At 37.2% G+C, this 19,993-nt stretch overlaps 1 protein-coding gene across 7 annotated transcripts in view; it reads right to left on the bottom strand.

Moving 5' to 3' along the window:
- ARMC2 (armadillo repeat containing 2) overlaps positions 1-19,993 on the bottom strand; it is a 135,299-nt gene that overhangs the window by 8,657 nt on the left and 106,649 nt on the right. For 6 of the 7 annotated variants that reach the window (XM_039237428.1, XM_039237426.1, XM_039237432.1 and 3 more), the window contains one exon: positions 18,939-19,155. The exons of the other annotated variant lie outside the window; for it this stretch is intronic. In XM_039237428.1, the coding sequence (XP_039093359.1) occupies positions 18,998-19,155 (158 nt within the window). In that variant the 3' untranslated portion in view covers positions 18,939-18,997. The remainder of the gene's footprint in view (positions 1-18,938; positions 19,156-19,993) is intronic. 7 annotated transcript variants of the gene reach the window in all.

The following is a 19,993-nucleotide window of genomic DNA, read 5'->3' as shown; positions in this document are numbered from 1 at the left end:
GGGGAGGGGCAGAAAGAGGGCAACACAGAATCCTAAGCAGGCTCCAGCCCTGAGCTGTCAGCACAGAGCCTGATGCGGGTCTTAAACTTGTGAACCACAAGATCACAACGTGAGCCAAAGATGGACGCTCAGCTGAATGACCTAGCCAGGAGCCCCACATAAGTCCATTTCTGATTAGCTTACAATAATACATACATGATCCTACACATTGAATTCACATCATGCCTTTGCACTTTTCTGTCTGTAGAGTTATAGCAATACAGGTGAACCCAACAAGTTTACACTGCACATAGTTAAAATTTTATTCATTCTACACTTAGTTTTTTGTACTTCTTAAAAATGTAAGATTGTGGCACCTGGGTGGCTCAGTTGGTTAAGCATCTGACTCTTGATTTCAGCTCAGGTCATGATCTCATGGTTCATGAGATGGAGCCCTGCATCGAGCTTGGCAACAACAGCACAGATCCTACTTGAGATTCTCTCTGCCCATCCCTTACATGCTAATTTTTTTTTTTAAGTTATTTTAAGATCACCTGAATGCATTATCTTAGTCCACTGAAGCTTTGAGAATCACAGGCTTTAGAAATCACAAGTTGAAAACTTTAACAAGTAAAAAAGTATGTTTATACCTAAAGTAATCAAGGCTTGCCTGTGATACAAAGTTGATGTTTCAACACCTCATTTAACAGGTGTTTCCTGTTACTCGGAATGTTTTCTCAAAACTAAATACACAGGATTTGTAATGTTACAATAACCCTTTAAGACTTGACAAAACAATTGAGGAAGGTTAAATACTTAATGGGATACCAAAAACGTCCACCTGGGAGAGGAAAGTTTCTTAAATAATGAAAAGATTTCTGGTTGAGTTTTCCAGGATTCAATTATTTTTTTTAATCTCAGGAGGTTTTACTTGTAAAAATTGGGAAAAATTTTTATTAGGCTAAATTTAACTCTATATCTCTTACTATAAGAATTCTGAACACATCTATGTATACCATAATTTTTAAGCTTAAATTATATAAATGATGATTTCAAATTCATTTAAAAGCTTAGAGATTTTTATTTTTCTAATAGTTTAGGTACTTCAAATTAGTTTTGAATAAAACTTGACAGATAAGCATGTTTTCCATCATTAAGATATGGTGGAAATTTATTTGCACATTTGTGACTAGTGATTATCAAGGGACAGCAAAAGGCAGGTGAATAGGAAGTAACATCACCAGTGAAGTTCCAGGTCCTCATTTCCCACAGACACTGAGTTAACAACATTGAGGACCAAACACCTTTGTAAGGACTCTAGAAACCAGTTGGGAAGCTACAGCACCCACGGAAACACAAAACTAGGAGGAAGCTATACCAAAAGTGTAGGGACGTTAGTAGAAATATGTTCACCACAGCCCCTCTCCCTACTAGGCACAGCAGGACACAAATGAGAAGAAACTCCCAATTTGTGGCTCTTCCCTTAGGACAGAAAGAGAAAAGTAGAACTTGTGTCCAACACTCTGGCTTGTCTTGGGACTGCTCGAGAGACTAGATTCTGTCTGACCTGACTTGGAGCATTAGCAGGAGTGGGGGCAAGGTTTGGATGCTAATTAGAAAGCATTGACAATAGAAGTGAGCACAGAGGGGTGTTAGCAGTAGGGAGTTTACAGTGTTCTGCACTGCAGAGGTTGCAAGACAGTACAGACAGATGCAATAGAAACTGAAACAGGAAAGTCCTGAGAAGAAACAGGACAAGTCTCTTAGGAAAATTCAGACAGTTAGAAGTTGATGTGTATCCTGGAACGAAAGTACACACACACACCCAGAGAGGAGACATCCTCCAAAACAGTTTGAGAGGTTCATGAGCCTCTAGCTAGGCTGATTGGCAAAGCCAAGTAAAGGCTGGAAGAGGTGGCTGTTTTTCAAATGCCCAAAACTCAACACAGTTCACAAGGCATATAACCTACAAAACAAAAATTTCCAGGGGTGCCTGGGTGGTTTGGTCAGTTGAGTAGCCAACTCTTGATTTCTGCTTAGGTCATGATTTCATGGTTTATGTGATCAAGCCCTGAGTCAAGTTCTGCGCTGACAGTGCAGAGCCTGCTTGGGATTCTCTCGCTCCACCCCTCTCCTACTCACACTCTCTCTTTAAATACTTTTTTTAAAAGCAAAGATCTCCTGAAACTGACCCTAAAAAAATGAAAATTTCTGAATTAACTGGTGAAAATTTAAAACAATTGCTTTAAAGATACTCAGTGAACTAAAAACAAGATTAATAAGCCAGGAAAGGACATAAACAAAATGAGATTGTTGTCAAAGAGACAAACTATTAAAAAGAACAAATTCTGAGCTGAAAAACAAGTGAATTGAAAAATTCACTAGAGAAGTTCAACAGGAGACTTGATCAGACCGAAGAAAGCAGCAGCCACCCTGGGAGACAGGTTATTTGATATTATCAAGTCAGGGGGACAAAAAGTAAAATGAAGTGAAGAGAGCCTAAGGGACTTACGGGGCATCATCAAGCAGGTCAATAAACATGTTATGGGAGAAGAGAGAGCAAAAGGAACAGAGAACTTATTTAAAGGAATAATGAATGAAAACCAACTTTGAGGAAAGAAGTGGGCATACTAATTCAAGATGCTCAACAAATTCTAAGATAAATCCAAAGAAATCACATTAGGACACATTATAATCAAACTAATGAAAGGCCAAAAAAAAAAAAAAAATCCTGAAAGAAATGTCTTGTACAAGGGAACCTCCACAAGATTTCAACAGGTTTCTCAGCATAAACATTATAAGCCTGAGGGGCACCTGACTGGCTCAGTGGAGCATGCAACTCTTGATCTCAGGGTCATGAGTTTGAGCCCCATGTTGGGTGTAGAGATTACTTTAAAAAAAGAAGAAGATGACAAAACCTTACAGGCCAAAGAACAGTAGAATGATATATTCAAAGAAAGGAAAAAACCACCAACCAACAATAAAGTATCCAGCAAAACTGTTCTTTAAAAATAGGGAGAAATTATGACTTTCCCAGAATTTATCGGAGGGAGTTCATTACCACTAGACCTGCCCTACCAGAAATGCTAAAGAAAGTCCTTTACATTGGAACAAAAGGATGTTACAGAGCAATCCATTTGGAAATCTAAAGTTCTCTGGTAGCAGTAAATATATGACAAATACAGAAACCTGCATTATTGTGATTTTGGCACATAAGTACACTTTTAGTTTTTGTATAGAATTGGAAAGATAGGCATAAAAAAAATAAATCTGTTAATGGGTTCAAGATATAATTTGTGACATCAATAACAAGGTGGGAGTGGGCAGAGAATTTGTATGTAATTCAAATTATGAATTTAAAATAGACTGTTGTAACAGATTTTTTAATATACTCCCCATGGTAATCACAAAAAATATCTCTAAAATTTACACAAAAAGAAATGAGAAAGAAATCAAAGAATGTCACTAACAAAAAAATTAATAAAACACAAAGGAAAGACTAAGGGGAAATGATGAAAAGCTATCAAACATACAGAAAACAATTAACAAAATGTCAGTAGTAATTCTTTCCCTATCAGTAATTACATTAAATATAAATGATTTAATTTCCCAGTCAAAAGACATAGATTGTCTCAATGGATAAGATAAAAAAGAGAATCTATATGCTATCTATAAAAGGCTAAATTTCATCTAAGGACATACATTGGCTGAAAGTGGAAGAATGGAAAAATATATTCCATGCAAATGGTAACCAAAAGAGAGCAGAGATAGCTATATTATTATCAGAATTGTCAGTTCATCATGAAGGTATAGCAATTATAGGGGTGCCTGGGTGGCTCAGTCTGTTGAGCATCCGACTTCAGCTCAGGTCATGATCTCACAGTCTGTGGGTTCAATCCCCGCACTTGGCTCTGTGCTGATGGCTCAGAGGCTGGGGCCTGCTTCGGATTCTGTGTCTCCCTCTCACCCCCTCCCCAGATCATACTCTGTCTCTCAAGAATAAATAAAGATTAAAAAAAAATTTTTTTAAGGGGCGCCTGGGTGGCTTAGTCGGTTGAGCGTCCGACTTTCGCTTAGGTCATGATCTCGCGGTTCGTGGGTTCGAGCCCCGCGTCGGGCTCTGTGCTGACTGCCAGCTCGGAGCCTGGAGCCTGTTTCAGAGTCTGTGTCTCCCTCTCTCTCTGACCCTCCCCTGCTCACGCTGTCTCTCTCTCTCCTAGAAATAAATAAAACATTAAAAAAAAAAATTTAAAAAAAAATTTTTTTTAAGATAAAACAATTATAAATATATAGGCAACAAATACTACAGCACCTAAATATATGAAGCAGACAACAGAACTGAAGAGAGAAATAGATTGCAATACAATAAGAGCAGGAGATTCAATAACTGACTTTTAATAATGGGTAGAACAACCAGAAGATGAATAAGGAAGCAGGATTTAAACAACGCTTATAGACTAGTTGCATCTATCAGACATACACAGAACATTTTCCCTGCAACAACGGCACACTGCACATGGAACATTCTCCAGGACTGAACACATATTAGTAATAGCCACAAAATAAGTCTTAAGAAAAGTTTTAAAAATTTATGTCAGTATCTTTCTGATCACAGTGGAGTAATACTATAAATCAGTAGTAGAAAGAAAAATTGGAAAGTCTACAAGTATGTGGAAATTAAACACATTCTTAAATTAGTGCATCAATGAAGTCACAAAGAGAATTAGAAAATATCTCAAGACAGGGGCACCTAGGTGGCTCAATTGGTTGAGCATCTAACTCTTGATTTCAGCTCAGGTCATGATCCCAGGGTTGTGGGATCAAGACCTGTGTCAGGCTCTGCACTGAGCATGCAGTCTGTTTAAGTTTCTTTCCCTCTCCCCGTCTCCCCCTGTCAGCTGTGCTGACAGCTCAGAGCCTGAAGCCTGATTCAGATTCTGTGTCTCTCTCTCTCTCTCAGCCCCTCCCCTGCTCATGTCTGTCTGTCTCTCTCTCAAAAATAAACATTGAAAAAAAAAAAAAGATTCTCTCACTTCCTCTGCTCTTCTCACCTACTCCTGCATGCTCTCTCTCTAAAAAGAAAATAGAAAATATCTCAAGCCAAATTAAAATGAAAACATGACATACCAAAACTTATGGGATGCAGTGCTAAGAAGTTTATAGCTATAAATCCTTAGGTGAAAGAAGAGAGATCTCAAATTAACCATCTAGCTTCATACTTCAAGGAACTAGATAAAGAAAAACAATCTAAACCAAAGCTTGCTAAAGGGAGGAAATAAAGTTCAGAGCAGAAATAAATGAAACAGACTATGGACGGGGGAGAATCAAAACTAACAGTTGTTTGAGGGGCGCTCAACTGAGTGGCTCAGTTGGTTGAACATCCAACTTCAGCCCTGGGTCATGATCTAGCAGTTCGTGAGTTTGAGCCCCACGTTGGGCTCTGTGCTGACAGCTCAGCCTGGAGCCTGCTTTGGATTAATATTCTCTCTCTCTCTCCCTCTGCCCATCCCCACAGCTTGTGTGCTCTTTCAAGGAAAAAAAAAAAAAAAATCAAAAGTGAGAGTATAGAGGTAGGAAACACAAAAGCCATAAAAATGAATATTTCTGTAAAAAAGGAGCTAAGGAACTAATGAGAAAAGGAATAACATATTCCTAAAACATGGGGAGGAGAAAAGAATGAGTTCAAACTCAAACGACCATCAACTTAATATAGATTGCTATATGCAAAAGAGGTTATATACAAACCCAATGATAACTATGTATCAAAAAAAAACCTAATATACAAAGAATAAAGATGAAGAAATCCAAATATATCACTAAGGAAAAGCAGCAAAACATGAAAGGGAGAAAGACAAGACAGATCAGAGAAAATCTTCAGAAACGACCACAAAACAAGTAATGAAATGACAACAAATACAGCTATTAATAAATAAATAATTACTTTGAATGTAAATGAATTAAATACTCCAATCAAAAGACATAGAATGATAGAATGGATTAAAAAAAAAAAAAACAAGACCCATATATATGCTGCATACAAGAGACTCATTTTAGACCTAAAATAAATTTTATAAAAAATATAAAAGATTTTTATAAAGACACCTGCATATTGAAAGTGAAAGGCTGGAGAAACATCTATTCTGCCTAAGGACATCAAAAGAAAGCTAGAGTAGCAATTTTTATATCCAACAAAGTAGATTTCATTTTAAAACAAAGACTGTAACAGGGGTGCCTGGGTGGCTCAGTCAAGTGTCCAACTTCAGCCCAGGTCATGATCTCACAGCTTGTGAGTTCAAGCCCTGCATCAGGCTCTGTGCTGACAGCTCAGAGCCTGGAGTCTGCTTTGGATTCTGTGTGTCCTTCTCTTTCTGCCCCTCCCTGGCTCACACTCTGTCTCTCAAAAAATAAATAAATGCTAAAAAAATATTTAATAAAAACAAACAAAAGACAAGGAAAGACACTATATATTAATAAAGGGGGCAACCCAATGAGAAGACATAATAATTGTAAATATTTATGTACCCAACATAGGAGTACCCAAATACATAAAACCAATTAATAAAAAATATAAAGAAACTAATTGATAGTAATACAATAGTAGGGGAATTTAACGCCCCACATACAGCAATGGACAGATCATCTAACTATAAAATCAAGAAGGAAATAATAGCTTTGAATAACACACTAAAACAGATCGATTTAACAGATATTTTCAGAACATTCTATCCTTAAACAGCAGCATACGCATTCTTTTCAAGTGCACATGGAACATTCTCCCGGATAACACATATTAGCCCACAAAATAAACCTGAACAAATTCAAGAAGATTGAACATTTTTCTGACCACAACACTATGACACTAGAAGTCAATCACTAGAAAAATTCTGGAAAGAACACAAATACATGGAGGTTAAATAACATGCTACCGAACAACGAATGGGTCAGCCAGGAAATAAAAGAATAAAAAAGTACATGGAAGCAAATGAAAATAAGAACACAATGGTCCAAAACCTCTGAGATGTAGCAGAAGAAGTTCTTAGAGGGAGGTCTAGAGCAATACAGGCCTACCTCAAGAAGCAAAAAAACAAAATCTCAAATAAACAACCTAACCTTGCACCTTAAGGGTCTAGAAAAAGAATGAACAAAACATAAAACCAGCAGAAAGACAGAATAAAAATTAGAACAGAAATTGATGATATAGAAACTAAAAAAGCAATAGAACAATCAATAAAATGAGGAGATGATTCTTTGGGAAAAAAACAATAAAACTGATAAACTTCTAGCCAGACTTATCAAGAAAAGAGAGAAAGGACCCAAATAAAATCAAAGGAGAAAGGAGAAATAACACCACAAAATACAAAAACATAAGAGAATATTATGAAAAACTATATGACAACAAATGGGACAAATTAGAAAAAAATAAAGTCCTAGAAACATAAAAACTACCAAACTGAAACAGAAAAATAGAAAATTTGAACAGACTGATAACCAACAAAGTTATTGAATCAGTAATCAAAACATAACCAAAAAACCAAAGTCCAGGACCAGACAGCTTTACATATGATGAATTCTACCAAAAGAAGAGTAAATACTTATTGTTCTCAACTTATTCCAAAGTCTTAGAAAAGGAAAGAAATCTTCCAATTCATTCTATGAGGCCAGCACTACCCTTATACTAAAACCAGATAATGACACCACAAAAAAACAGAACTACAGGCCAATATCTCTGATAAACATAGATGCAAAAATGCTCAACAAAATATTAGCAAACCAATCCAACAATACCTTTAAAATATAATTCACCACAATCAAGTGGGATTTATTCGTGGGTTGCAAATGATTCAATATTTGCAAATAAATCAGTGTGATACATCACATAAGGGAAAGGATAAGAACTATATGATCATTTCAACAAATGTAGGAAAAACATTTTTACAAGGTACAATATCCATTCATGATTTAAAAAAAAAAAAAAAAAAAACCCTTAACAAAGTAGGCTTCAAGGGAATATATCTCAATAAAGGTCATCCCTGAAAAACACACAGCTAACATCGTCCTCAATGGGGACAAACTGAGAGACACCTGGCTGGCTCAGTCACTTAAGCCTCCAACTCTTGATTTCAGCCCAGGTCATGATCCCAGGGTCATGAGATCAAGCCCTGCATCAAGCTCCATGCTGTCAGCATGGAGCCTGCTTGGGATTCTCTCAATGTCTCTCTGTTCTACTCACCCCTAAAAATAAATAAACTTTTTAAAAATGAGGAAAAACTGAGAGCCTTTTCCCTAAGGTCAAGAACAAGACAAGAATGTCTACTATCACCGGTTTATTCAACATAGTATTGGAAGTACAAGCCACAGCAAACAGACAACAAAAGAAGTCAAAGACATCCAAATTGGTAAGGAAGAAGTACAATTTTCACTATTTGCAGATGACATGATACTAATATAGAAAACCCAAAAGACACCACCAAAAAAATCACTAGAACCAATAAATTCAATAAAGTTGCAGAATGCAAATCAACAGAAATCTATCACATTTCTACCCGACAATAACAAAGCAGCAGAAAGAGAAATTAAGAAAACAATCGCATTTACAATTACACCAAAAATAATAAGAAACCTGGGAATAAATCTAAACAAAGAGGTGAAAGACCTGTACTCTGCAAACCATAAAACACTGATTAAAGAAACTGAACATAACACAAAGAAATGGAAAGACATTCCATGCTCATGGATTGGAAGAATACTGTTAAAACATCTACATTAAATATTGTTAAAATGTCTATCCTACCCAAAGTAATCTACAGATTTAATGTAATCCCTATCAAAATACTAACAGCATTTTTCATAGAACTAGAACAAACAATCCTAAAATTTGTATGGAACCACAAAAGACTACCAATAGCCAAAGAAATCTTGAAAAAGAAGAGCAAAGCTGGTGGCATCAAATATGGTGCTGGCACAAAAACTGACAAACAGATCAATGGACTCGGACAGAGAATTCAGAAATAAACCTACAATTATATGGTCAATTAAATCTTTGACAAAGCAGGAAAGAATATCCAATGGGAAAAAGATGGTCTTTTCAACAAATGGTGTTGGGAAAACTGGACAGCAACATGCAAAAGAATGAGACTGAACCACTTTCTTATGCTATACACAAAAATAAGTGCAAATGGATTAAAGACCTAAATGTGAGGTAGGAAACCATTAAAATACTAGAGGAGAAAGAACACAGGCAGTAACTTCTTTGACATCAGAGGTAGCAACTTCTTCTTGGTATGTGTCCTGAGGAAAGGGAAACAAAAGCAAAAATAAGCTATTGGGGTTATATCAAAATAAAAAGCTTCTTTAAAAATTTTTTAAAATGTTTATTTCTGAGAGAGAGAGACAGCATGAGCAGGGGAGGGTCGGAGAGAGAGGGAGACACAGAATCCAAAACTGGCTCCAGACTCTGAGCTAGCTGTCAGCTCAGAGCCCGACACAGGGCTAAAACCCACAAACCATGAGATCATGACCTGAGCCGAAGTCGGACGCTTAACTGACTGAGCCACCCAGGGACCCCTAAAAATAAAAAGCTTCTGCACAAAGTAACAATCAACAAAACGGAAAGGTAATGGAATGGAAAAGACATATGCAAATAACATATCTGATAAAGGGTTAGTATCCAAAATATATAAAGTACTTATACAGCTCAACACCCAGAAAACAAATAATCCAACTTAAAAATGGGCAGAAAACATAAACAGATAGTTCTTCAAAAGAAGACGTCCAGATGGCCACATGAAAAAGTGCTCATCATCACTTATCATCAGAGAAATGCAAATCAAAACTACAATGAGATATCACCTCACATCTGTCAGAATAAAGTCAACAACATAAAAAAAGTAATAACAGGTGTTGGTGAGGATGTGGAGAAAGGGAAACACTCTTGCACTGTCGGTGGGAATGCAAGCTGGTGCAGCCACTCTAGAAAACAGTATGGAGTCTCCTCAAGAAGTTAAAAATAGAACTACCCTACAATCCAGGAATCATACTACTGGGTATTTACCCCAAGAATACAAAAATGCTAATTCAAAGGGATATATGCACCCCTATGTTTATAGAAGCATTATCTACAATAGATAAATTAGGGAAAGAGCCCAAATGTCCACTGGCTGATAAATGGATAAAGATATGGTATGTATAATGGAATATTGCTCAGCCATGAAAAACAATGAAATCTTACCATTTGCATCAACATGGGTGGCACTAGAGAATATAATGCTCAGTCAGAGAAAGACAAATACCATATGATTTCACTCATGAAATTTAAGAAACAAACAACCAAAGGGAAAAAATAACAGAGAAAGAGAGACAAATCAAGAAACAGGCTCTTAATCATAGAGAACAAACAGAGTTACCAGAAGGGAGATGGCTGGGTGGATGAGTTAAATAGACAATGGAGATTGAGACGTGCACTTGCCTTGATGAGAATTAGGGGATGTATGGAAATGCTGAATCACTATATTGTTCACCTGAAATTAACAGAACATTGTATGTTAACTAACTGGAATTAAAATAAAAACTTTAAAAAAGACATCACAAGAGAAGTACAGACCAATATCCCTGATGAATACTGTTGCAAAAATCCTGAATACTAGCAAAAAAAATTCAACAGCACATCTAAAGTATGAAATAGGATTTATTCCTGGAATGCAAGGATGGCTCAACATACAATTAATGATCAATGCAATACACCACATTAACAGAATGAAGGAAGGACAAAAAACAAAACAAAAAAAAAAAACCAACATGATTATCTCAATCAATTCAGAAAAAGCATTTGACAAATTTTAACACCTTTTCATGATTAAAAACACTCAACAAACTAGAATCAGTAGGAAACTATTTGAATATAATAAAACCGATATATGAAAAGCCTATAACTAACATCACATTCAATGAAAAGACTGAAACTTTTCTTATATGATCAGGTATAAGACAAGGATCCCTACTTGCACCACGTCTATTCAACATTGTTCTGGAAGTCCTAGCCAGGACAATCTGGTAAGAAAAAGAAAAGATATTCAAATTGGAAAGGAAGAGTCGAGTTATCTCTGCAACATGACCTTATTTGCAGAAAACCCTAAAGATCACACACACACCTATTAGAACTAGTAAATTCAGCAAAGTTGTAAGATACAAAACCAACATGCAAAAACCTGTTGCATTTTTATACACTAAAAATGAACAATCTGAAAAGGAAATTAAGAAAATAATTCCATTTACAATAGCATCAAAAAGAATAAATACTTGGGAATAAGTTTCACCAAGAAGATGAAAGATTTGTAGCCTGAAAACTACAATAAACTTCTATAAGAAATTAAAGAAGACACAAATAAATGGAAAGATGTCTTGTGTTCATGGATTAAAAGATTTAAGGATATTGTTAAGATGTCAATATACCTAATCTATAGATTCAGTGTAATCTCTTTGAAAATGCCATTTTTTTTTGCAAGAATAGAGAAATCCATCCTAAAATTCATATGAAATCTCAGAGGACCCCCAAAATTCAAAACACTCTTGCGAAAGAACAAAGTAGATTTATTCCAGGAAGATGGCAGAGTGAGGGAGTCTTGAGCTTACCTCCTCCTGTGGACATATCATGGCAACAACTACATATAATGCAACTCACCCTGAAAACAACCTGAAGAATGGCAGAATACATCTTTGACAGTTAAACACATAAAGCAGCAGCCACAGTGAGAAACATAGGAAGAGAGACATGGTCAGGAATGAAACCTCCAAGATAGCCACCCACAGCAGGAGGGATATCACAGGTGCAGATATCTCCCTGAGGAGCAAAGACTAACCCCCACTTTGAGCATCCCGGCCTTGAAGACCTACACTGGAAAAAAAAAAAAAAAGAAAGAAAGAAAAAAGCATCCATAACATCTCGATTTGAAAATCAGTGAGGCCTAACTCCAGGAAAGCTAGAAGGCTACAGAAAACAGAGACTTTGCTGGAAAAGGGCCAGTGCTATATCACTCTGTCTAAAACCCAGCACAGAAACAGCAGTTTAAACTTGCTTGGATTATACATCAAGGAGATTAAATGACTAATTTTACGGTATGTGCCAGAGAGGCAGACATCTGTAGAGCTTTCTGCAGGAACAGAAAGGCAAATTGGCACCATTTTTCTTGCCTACCTTCAGCTTAGCTGGCCAGATGGTAGGAGGAATTAGTTATATTGTTTTCCATCTACCTTGCTAGCACTGCTCATGCTGCTCTGGCATTTCTCTGAGGACCCACCCCAGCTGGCACCCCTCTAAAAATGGCTCCTGTCCCACCACACCTGACAGGTAGCCTCAGTTGGGACCAGCATCCCCCCAGAGTCACTAGTGCCCCACCAACCCCAGTGGGCAGCCCGGCAGGACTGGCACCTTTACAAAGCAAATCCTTCCCTAAGAAAGGGGAGAGCCTCACTGACCAGCATGCTCACAATGGTCATGCCAGTCACTCGGGGCGGGGGGTGGGGGGGGTGGGTCAGTTCTACCCACCAGTGCACCTGCAATAGTTATGCCAGTCATTGCAGCCAGCCACCCTGGGAAACAACCCTGCTCACCAGTGTGCACACAGCAGTTGTGTCATAATGGGAGGGCACATGTAGCCCACACAGGGGATACCCAAGAGCACCTGCTTCTGATGACCAGGGAGGATTGTGCTACTGGGCCCCACAGGATGCTGTCTCATGTGGTTATCATGAGATTCATATATAACATCCTATGTATATAGCCTTATGGGCATTCCTTTCAAGACCAGGAGATGTAGCTAACCTACCTAATACACAGAAACAAACACAGAGAGTTAGACAAAATGAGGACACAGATGAATATGTTCTAAGTAAAAGAATAAAACAAAAAGCTCAGAAAAAGAACTAAGCAAAATGGAGATAAGCAATTTTTACCTGATAAATCAAAGTAATGGTCATAAAGATACTTACAAGATTTAAGACAAGAGTAGATGAACTCAGTAAGAACTTCATCAAGGAGATAGAAAATGTTAAAAAGAACCAATCAGAGCTGAAGAATATAATAACTGAAATGAAAAATACCCTAGAGGAAATCAACAACAGGTTAAAGGATACAGAATTCCTTCCGGATCAGTGATCTGGAAGACAGAGTAATGGAGGATATCCATGATGAACAGAAAAAAGAAAAAAGAATTTATTAAAGATGAGGATAGGTTAAGGGATCTCTGCAACAACTTCGAAAATCATAACAACATTTGCATTATAGGGGTCCCAGAAGGAGAAGAGAGGGAATAAAGGAACAGAAAACTTCTATGAATAATAGCTAAAAACTTCCCTAACCTGGGGAAGGAAACAGACATCCAAGTCTAAGAATCACAGAGCACCCCCAAACAAGTTGAACCTAAGGAGGTCCATACCAGGACATATAAAAATTAAAATGTCAAAAATTAAACTTAAGGAGAGAATCTTAAAAGCAGGCAGAGAAAAGAATATCGTTATGTATAAGAGAAATCCCATAACGCTATCAGCTGGTTTTTCAGCAGAAAATCTGCAGACCAGAAGGGAGTGAGTGGCATGATATATTCAGTGCTGCAAGGGAAAAAACCTACAGCCAAGAATACTCTACCTGGCGAAGTTATCATTCAGAATTGAAGGATTGATAAAGACTTCCCCAGACAAAAGTTAAAGGAGTTCATCACCACTAAACTTTAGAAGAAATGTTAAAAGGACAGCTTAATTTTTTAAATTTAATTTTAATTTTAATTCAATTTTAAGTTTTTTAATGTGTTGTTGTTTTTTTTTTTTTAATCTTTGAGAGAGAGACACACTCAGTGTGCACAGGGTATGGGCAGAGAGAAAAGGAGACACAGACTCTGAAGCAGGCTCCAGCCTCTGAGCTGTCAGCACATGTTCATGGCTCGAACCCATGAATCATGAGATATGACCTAAGCTTAAGTTGGATGCTCAACCAACGGAGCCACAGAGGCACCCCAGAAGGGCACATTTAAATGGAAATGAAAAGGCCATACCTAGAAGTTAGAAAATTATGGAAGAAAAAAAATTCCCCAATAAAGCAAACCTATAAAGATATAGATCAATCACTTTTAAAACTAGCATGTAGGTGAAAAGATAAAAAGTAGTACAATTAATTATATCTAAAAATTAGTTAAAGGATACATGAAATAAAAATATATAAAATATGACATCATATACATAAAATATGGACGGGGTAAGAATGTAGTGCTTTTAAAATGTGTTTGAACTGGGGTGCCTGGGTGGCTCAGTCAGTTGGACGTCTGACTTCAGCTCGGGTCATGATCTCACAGTTTGTGGGTCTGAGCCCCACATTGGGCTCTGTGCTGATAGCTTGGAGCCTGCTTCAGATTCTGTGTTGCCCTCTCTCTGCCCCACCCCTGCTTGCGCTCTGTTTCTATCTCTCAAAAATGAATAAATTCTTTAAAAATAAATAAATAAATAAAATAAAAAATAAAATGTGTTTGAACTTTAGCAACCATCAACTTAATATAGACTGCTATATACATAGGATGTTATATGTGAATCTCATGATAACCACAAACTAAAAGCCTGTAATAGATAATAATAAGAGAAAGGAATCCAAACATAACACTAAAAAATGTAATCAAAGTATAAGAGACAAGAATAAGAGAAGATAAAAGGAACAGAGGACTGTAAAAACAACCAGGAAACAATTAGCAACATAGCAATAGGTACATACTTATCAATAATTAATTGTAAATGAGCTAAATACTCCAATCAAAGGACTGAATGGATTAAAAAAAAAACAAACACGATCCACTTATATGTTGCCTACAAGAGACTCATGTCGCACCTAAGGAAACACAGAAATGGAAAGTAAAGGGATAGAAAAAGATATTCCATGCAAATGGAAGTGGAAAACAACCAGGGGGAGCAATACTTATATATCAAAATGCACTTTAAAAACAAAGACTGTAACAAAACACAAAGAAGGGCATTACAAAATAACGAAGGAATCAATTTAACAAAAAGATATAAATTTATAAATATCTATGCACCCTACATAGAAGCACATAAATATGTAAAGCAAATATTAACAGACATAAAGAAATTGACAGTAATACAGTAACAGTACAAGACATTAATGCCCTACTTACATCAATAGATAGATCGTCTAGCCAGAAAAGTCAGTATGGAAACAGTGGCTTTGAATGACCCAGACCAGATGAACTTAACAGATATATATAGAACATTCCATCCACACAGAGCAGAATACACTTCTTTTCAAGTGCACATGGAACATTCTCCAGGATAGATCACGTTAGGCCACAAAAGAAGTCTCAGTAAATTTAACATTAAAGTCCCATCAAACATCTTTTCTGACCTTAACAGTATAAAACTAGAAATCAATTACAAGAAAAAAAAACTGGAAGAAACACAAATAAGTGGAGGCTAAACATGCTACTAAACATCCAATGACTCAATGAAGAAATGAAATTAACAATAAAACTCCCCTATGACCCAGCAATAGCACTCCTAGGAATTTACCCAAGGGATAGAGGGGTGCTGATGCATAGGAGCACATGTACCCCAATGTTCATAGCAGCACTCTCCACAATTGCTAAAACATGGAAAGAGCCTAAGTGTCCATCAACGGATGAATGGATCAAGAAGATGTGGTTTATCTATACTATGGAATACTACATGGCAATGAGAAATAATGAAATCTGGCCATGTGTAGCAACATGGATGGACCTTGAGGGTGTTATGCTGAGCAAAATAAGTCAGTCAGAGAAGGACAAATACCGTATGTTTGCACGTATACAAGGATTAGGAGGAACTTAACAGAGGACCATGGGGGAAAAGAAGGGGAGAAATAGCGGGGGAGAGGGAGAGGGGCAAACCATGAGAGACTCTTGAATGCTGAGAACAAACTGAGGACTGATGGGTGTGGGGGAGGAGGGGGGAGATGGGCATGGAGGAGGGCACTTGTGGGGATGAGCACTGGGTGTTATATGGAAACCAACTTGACAATAAACTATTTGTAAAAGTAAATAAACAAAGGTATCTTGTACTGCCAAAAAAAATAAATAAATAAAAAATAAAAACAAACAAAAAACTTCTGTGCATCAAAGGGCATAATCAACAGAGTGAAAATGCAACCTATGGAATGGGAGAAGATATTTGCAAATCATATGATTGATCAAGGGTTAATAGCCAGAATATATAAAGGACTCCTTCGACTCAACAACAGAAAACCCAAACAGACCGACTAAAACCTGGGCAAAGGACTTGAATGGACATTAATCCAGGGAAGATATACAAACAGTCAACAAACAGATGAAAATATACTCAACATCACTGGTAATTAGAGAAATGCAAATCAAAACCACAATGACATATCACTTTAGACCTATTATGATGACTAATATAAGAAACAAATAACAAGCACTGGCAAAGATATGAAGAAATTTGAACCTTTGTGCACTGTTGGTGGTAATGTAAAATGGTGGAGCCTCAATGGAAAACACTTTAGATATTCCCCCCAAAATTAAAAATAGAACTACTATACAATCCAGTAATTCCACTTCTGGGTATATACCCAAAAGAGTTGAAAGGAGGATCTCAAAGAGCTATTTACATACCACATTCACAGGGTATTATTCACAATAGCCATGAGGTAGAAGCAACCCAAATGTCCATTGATGGATGACTGGATAAGCAAAATGTGGCATATACATATAAGGAAATACGATTCAGCTTAAAAAAATTGTTTTAATATTTTTATTTATTTCTGAGAGAGAGAGAGAGAGAGAGCGTGAGCAGGGGAGGGTCAGAGAGAGAGGGAGACACAAAATCTGAAGCAGCCTCCAGGCTCTGAGCTAGCTATCAGCACAGAGCCCGACACGGGGCTCAAACTCACGAACCGTGAGATCATGACCTGAGCTAAAGTCAGACGCTCAACCGACTGAGCCACCCAGGCGCCCCCGATTCAGCTTTAAAAAGGAAGAACATCCTGTCACATGCTTCAACAAGAATCAACTTTGAGGATATTATGCTGAGTGAAACAAGCCAGTACAAGAAGACAAGTACTATATGATTCCACTTATGTGAGGTATCTAATCAAATTTATAGAAACAGAAAGTAGAGCGGTGGTTGCTAGGAGCTGGGGGGAAGAGGAAATGGTGATTTTTTTGAAACAGAGTTTTAGTTTTGCAAGATGAAAAAGTTCTAGAGCTCTGCTGAAGAGCAATGTGAATATACCTAACACTACTAAACTGTACATTTAAAAACAGTATGATAAATTTTATGTTACATGGTTTTTTTTTTTATCAGTTTTCACAAAAGGCAAGGGTGCCTGGCTGGCTTGGTCAGTCAAGAGCATGCAACTCTTGATCTCAGGGTTGTGATTTTTGAGCCTCATGTGCAGTGTAGAGATCCCTTAAGAAAAAATCTTTTAAAAAAGCGGAGGGGAAGGCAGAGAGATGGTTCCAAAAGGTTCAGCTTGCACAGGAGTCTGAGGGTGAAGAGTTTATATGGAGAACAGGTATACTGGTATTCCACCAGGAGTTCTTATGTTAGTTATAAATACTCAGTGGGCTGTTTTGGGGCGGGGGGGGGATAGTTTGATCTTTTTCACTGAAAGTAGAATATAGAGCCTTCTATGGATTTAAAAAAAAAAAAAAAAGATCCTTAAATGGTTTTGAGAGATCAGCCCCTCAGACTATATAGTAAGGGAAGTGTTCCTATGGAATTTTGCTGAGCCCTCGTCAGAGATGAGGCCCAGACTAGAAGGGCCCTTGGAAAGTCTATTTGTTCCTGGAAATTTAGATATTATTTTCTAATGGTCTTTAAGAGCCCATCCAGTCTGAAGTACCTGCCTTCATCCCATTAGTCTTGGTATTTTGTAGGGTGAGAGAGGGGCCACTCATAATAGCTTTTCTCCAAGCAGAGTAGTGCCTCTACTTTTAGTTCCAAATCTTCACTTGGCTAATGTAGGATAATAGCAATCTCAGTTTCTTTGGTTTTTGTCATTTAGTCAAAGGCCAAACTTACCCTGCAAAGAATAGTAAACTAATAAATTAATTACCATCATAATGCTATAATTTATTGAGTACTACTATCACATCAGACATTGTGCTAGGCAACTTGCCCATTTAATGTTTTTCCCCCGCGCAAACTGCACTAGAATAAAACATTCCTATTTTATTATTCCCATTTTACAGACGAAGTTAAAGAAATTAAGTAGCTTGCCCGAGGCCCACGCAGGACACAGCTGGGATTCAAGCTGAGACCTGCCATATACCTAAGCCTAGACCCTGATAATGTTCCATCACCTCCCTAGCCACAGAGAGTTACAATTAGAAGGACTGTGTGGTCTAGTCATTTTATTTCAAATGAAAAGAGGTAAAATACTCCCTTTTTCATCTATTTTACTTATTTAATAGAGTAGATTGTCCAAAGCAGTCTTCCCTAAGTTTTTCTGCTTACTCCTGCTCTTAATAGGAGAACAAGAAAAATACTGGTACCTGACCAGAAAATTATTATTAGAGGATGAAGAATCAATACAGATGTTTACATAGTGATGTGTTCCTCATAGTGTCGACCACCGTTCTTTCCCAGACACAAAAATCTAGGAGTCTTCATTGCATGGGTCGCTTACTGAACTGACACACACTTACATTCCAAAGTTGTTAAATCCAACTTTAAGACTGGAACTGAAGTATTTAATACAGAATAGAAGAAGTCATTTACTTAGAAAAACTGTGAATATATTTTCATCTTACATTTCTCAGAGCAGAGAGTACATTTATATTCATTTCCCCCTAATACCTAATGAAAAATAAAGGCCTATTTCTTTTAAAATACTTAGACTACTCCGTAAAATCAGTATCTGAAAAACTTTCACTATTTGTCCATACTTAAAAACAAATATTCATGTTTGTTACCACTTCTTAAGAATGAAGGAGCCCTGACTTCTTGCTTCTGTTGTTAATCTGTATCAACGTTAGAAAGAAGGAATAGGCAGGGGTTCCAGGAAGGTGTGGTGACTCTGAATTCGGTTCAGAAGCTGCTGTGCCACAGGTCTGAATTCTGTTTCCCACTGGAGTTTGTGGTAGTTTTTTAGGTCTGGGTCAAAACTGCCATCCAGTGCTAGTTCTTCATCTGTATCCGAAAAATTAAAATCACAGCAATTATTTTGGCATGTAATCCTATTGGTTAAAGTTTAAATTTTGATGGCATAAGTTAAATTCATCCTTGGTCATCTCTAATTCCAGTGTGACACAGATAGGATTTGGGGGTTAAAAATGTGGTTTTTTTATAGGAGTTAATTCTTGGGGCACCTGCATGGCTCAGTGTCTAACTCTTGATTTCAGCTCAAGTCATGATGCTCTGGTTTGCGAGATTGAGCCTGGAGTTGGGCTCTGCGCTGGGCGTGAAGCCTGCTTAAGATTCACTCTCTCCCTCTCCCTTTCCCCCACTTGTGCTACTTAAATAAACAAACTCAAAAATTTTTAAAAATGAAAAGTATAAAAGTAGTGCTTCACCATAAAAAGGACAATAATCTTCTCAAAAAAAAAAAAAAAAAAAAAAAATCCTAGATTGAGTTGAGCTCTTATTTCAACTAATCCCCAAGTGTTTATATCCACATCTAAAAGTCAGATCACCATTTCTCTGGAGAAACAAAATATTAATAGTTACTCCGTATCTGCACATTAGAAAAGTGAATTGCTTCAGTGGTTGACAGGTATAAAAGGAATCAGGAAATCTTTTCGGAAAGTAACACGGTTGAATTTGACACTTGATTTGAAAATCAATTTTACTGGCTTTGAAGCAGCCCCCGTGTACTTCCTTGAAAAGCCCCCTATGCTCTCACCAATAACAGTGACAAGTGAGAGACTTTAAGAATCTGAAGTAGTATTAGAACCCCAAGTGAGGGGGCGCCTGTGTGGCTTAGTCGGTTAAGCGTCCGACTTTCGCTTAGGTCATGATCTCGCGGTTC

The sequence above is a fragment of the Hyaena hyaena genome, unplaced genomic scaffold, assembly GCF_003009895.1.
Source record: "Hyaena hyaena isolate Hyena2069 unplaced genomic scaffold, ASM300989v1 scaffold_123, whole genome shotgun sequence".
Lineage (NCBI taxonomy): Eukaryota > Metazoa > Chordata > Mammalia > Carnivora > Hyaenidae > Hyaena > Hyaena hyaena.
The sequence above is the reverse complement of the archived record's forward strand: the minus strand, read 5'-3'. Positions and strand labels throughout refer to the sequence as shown.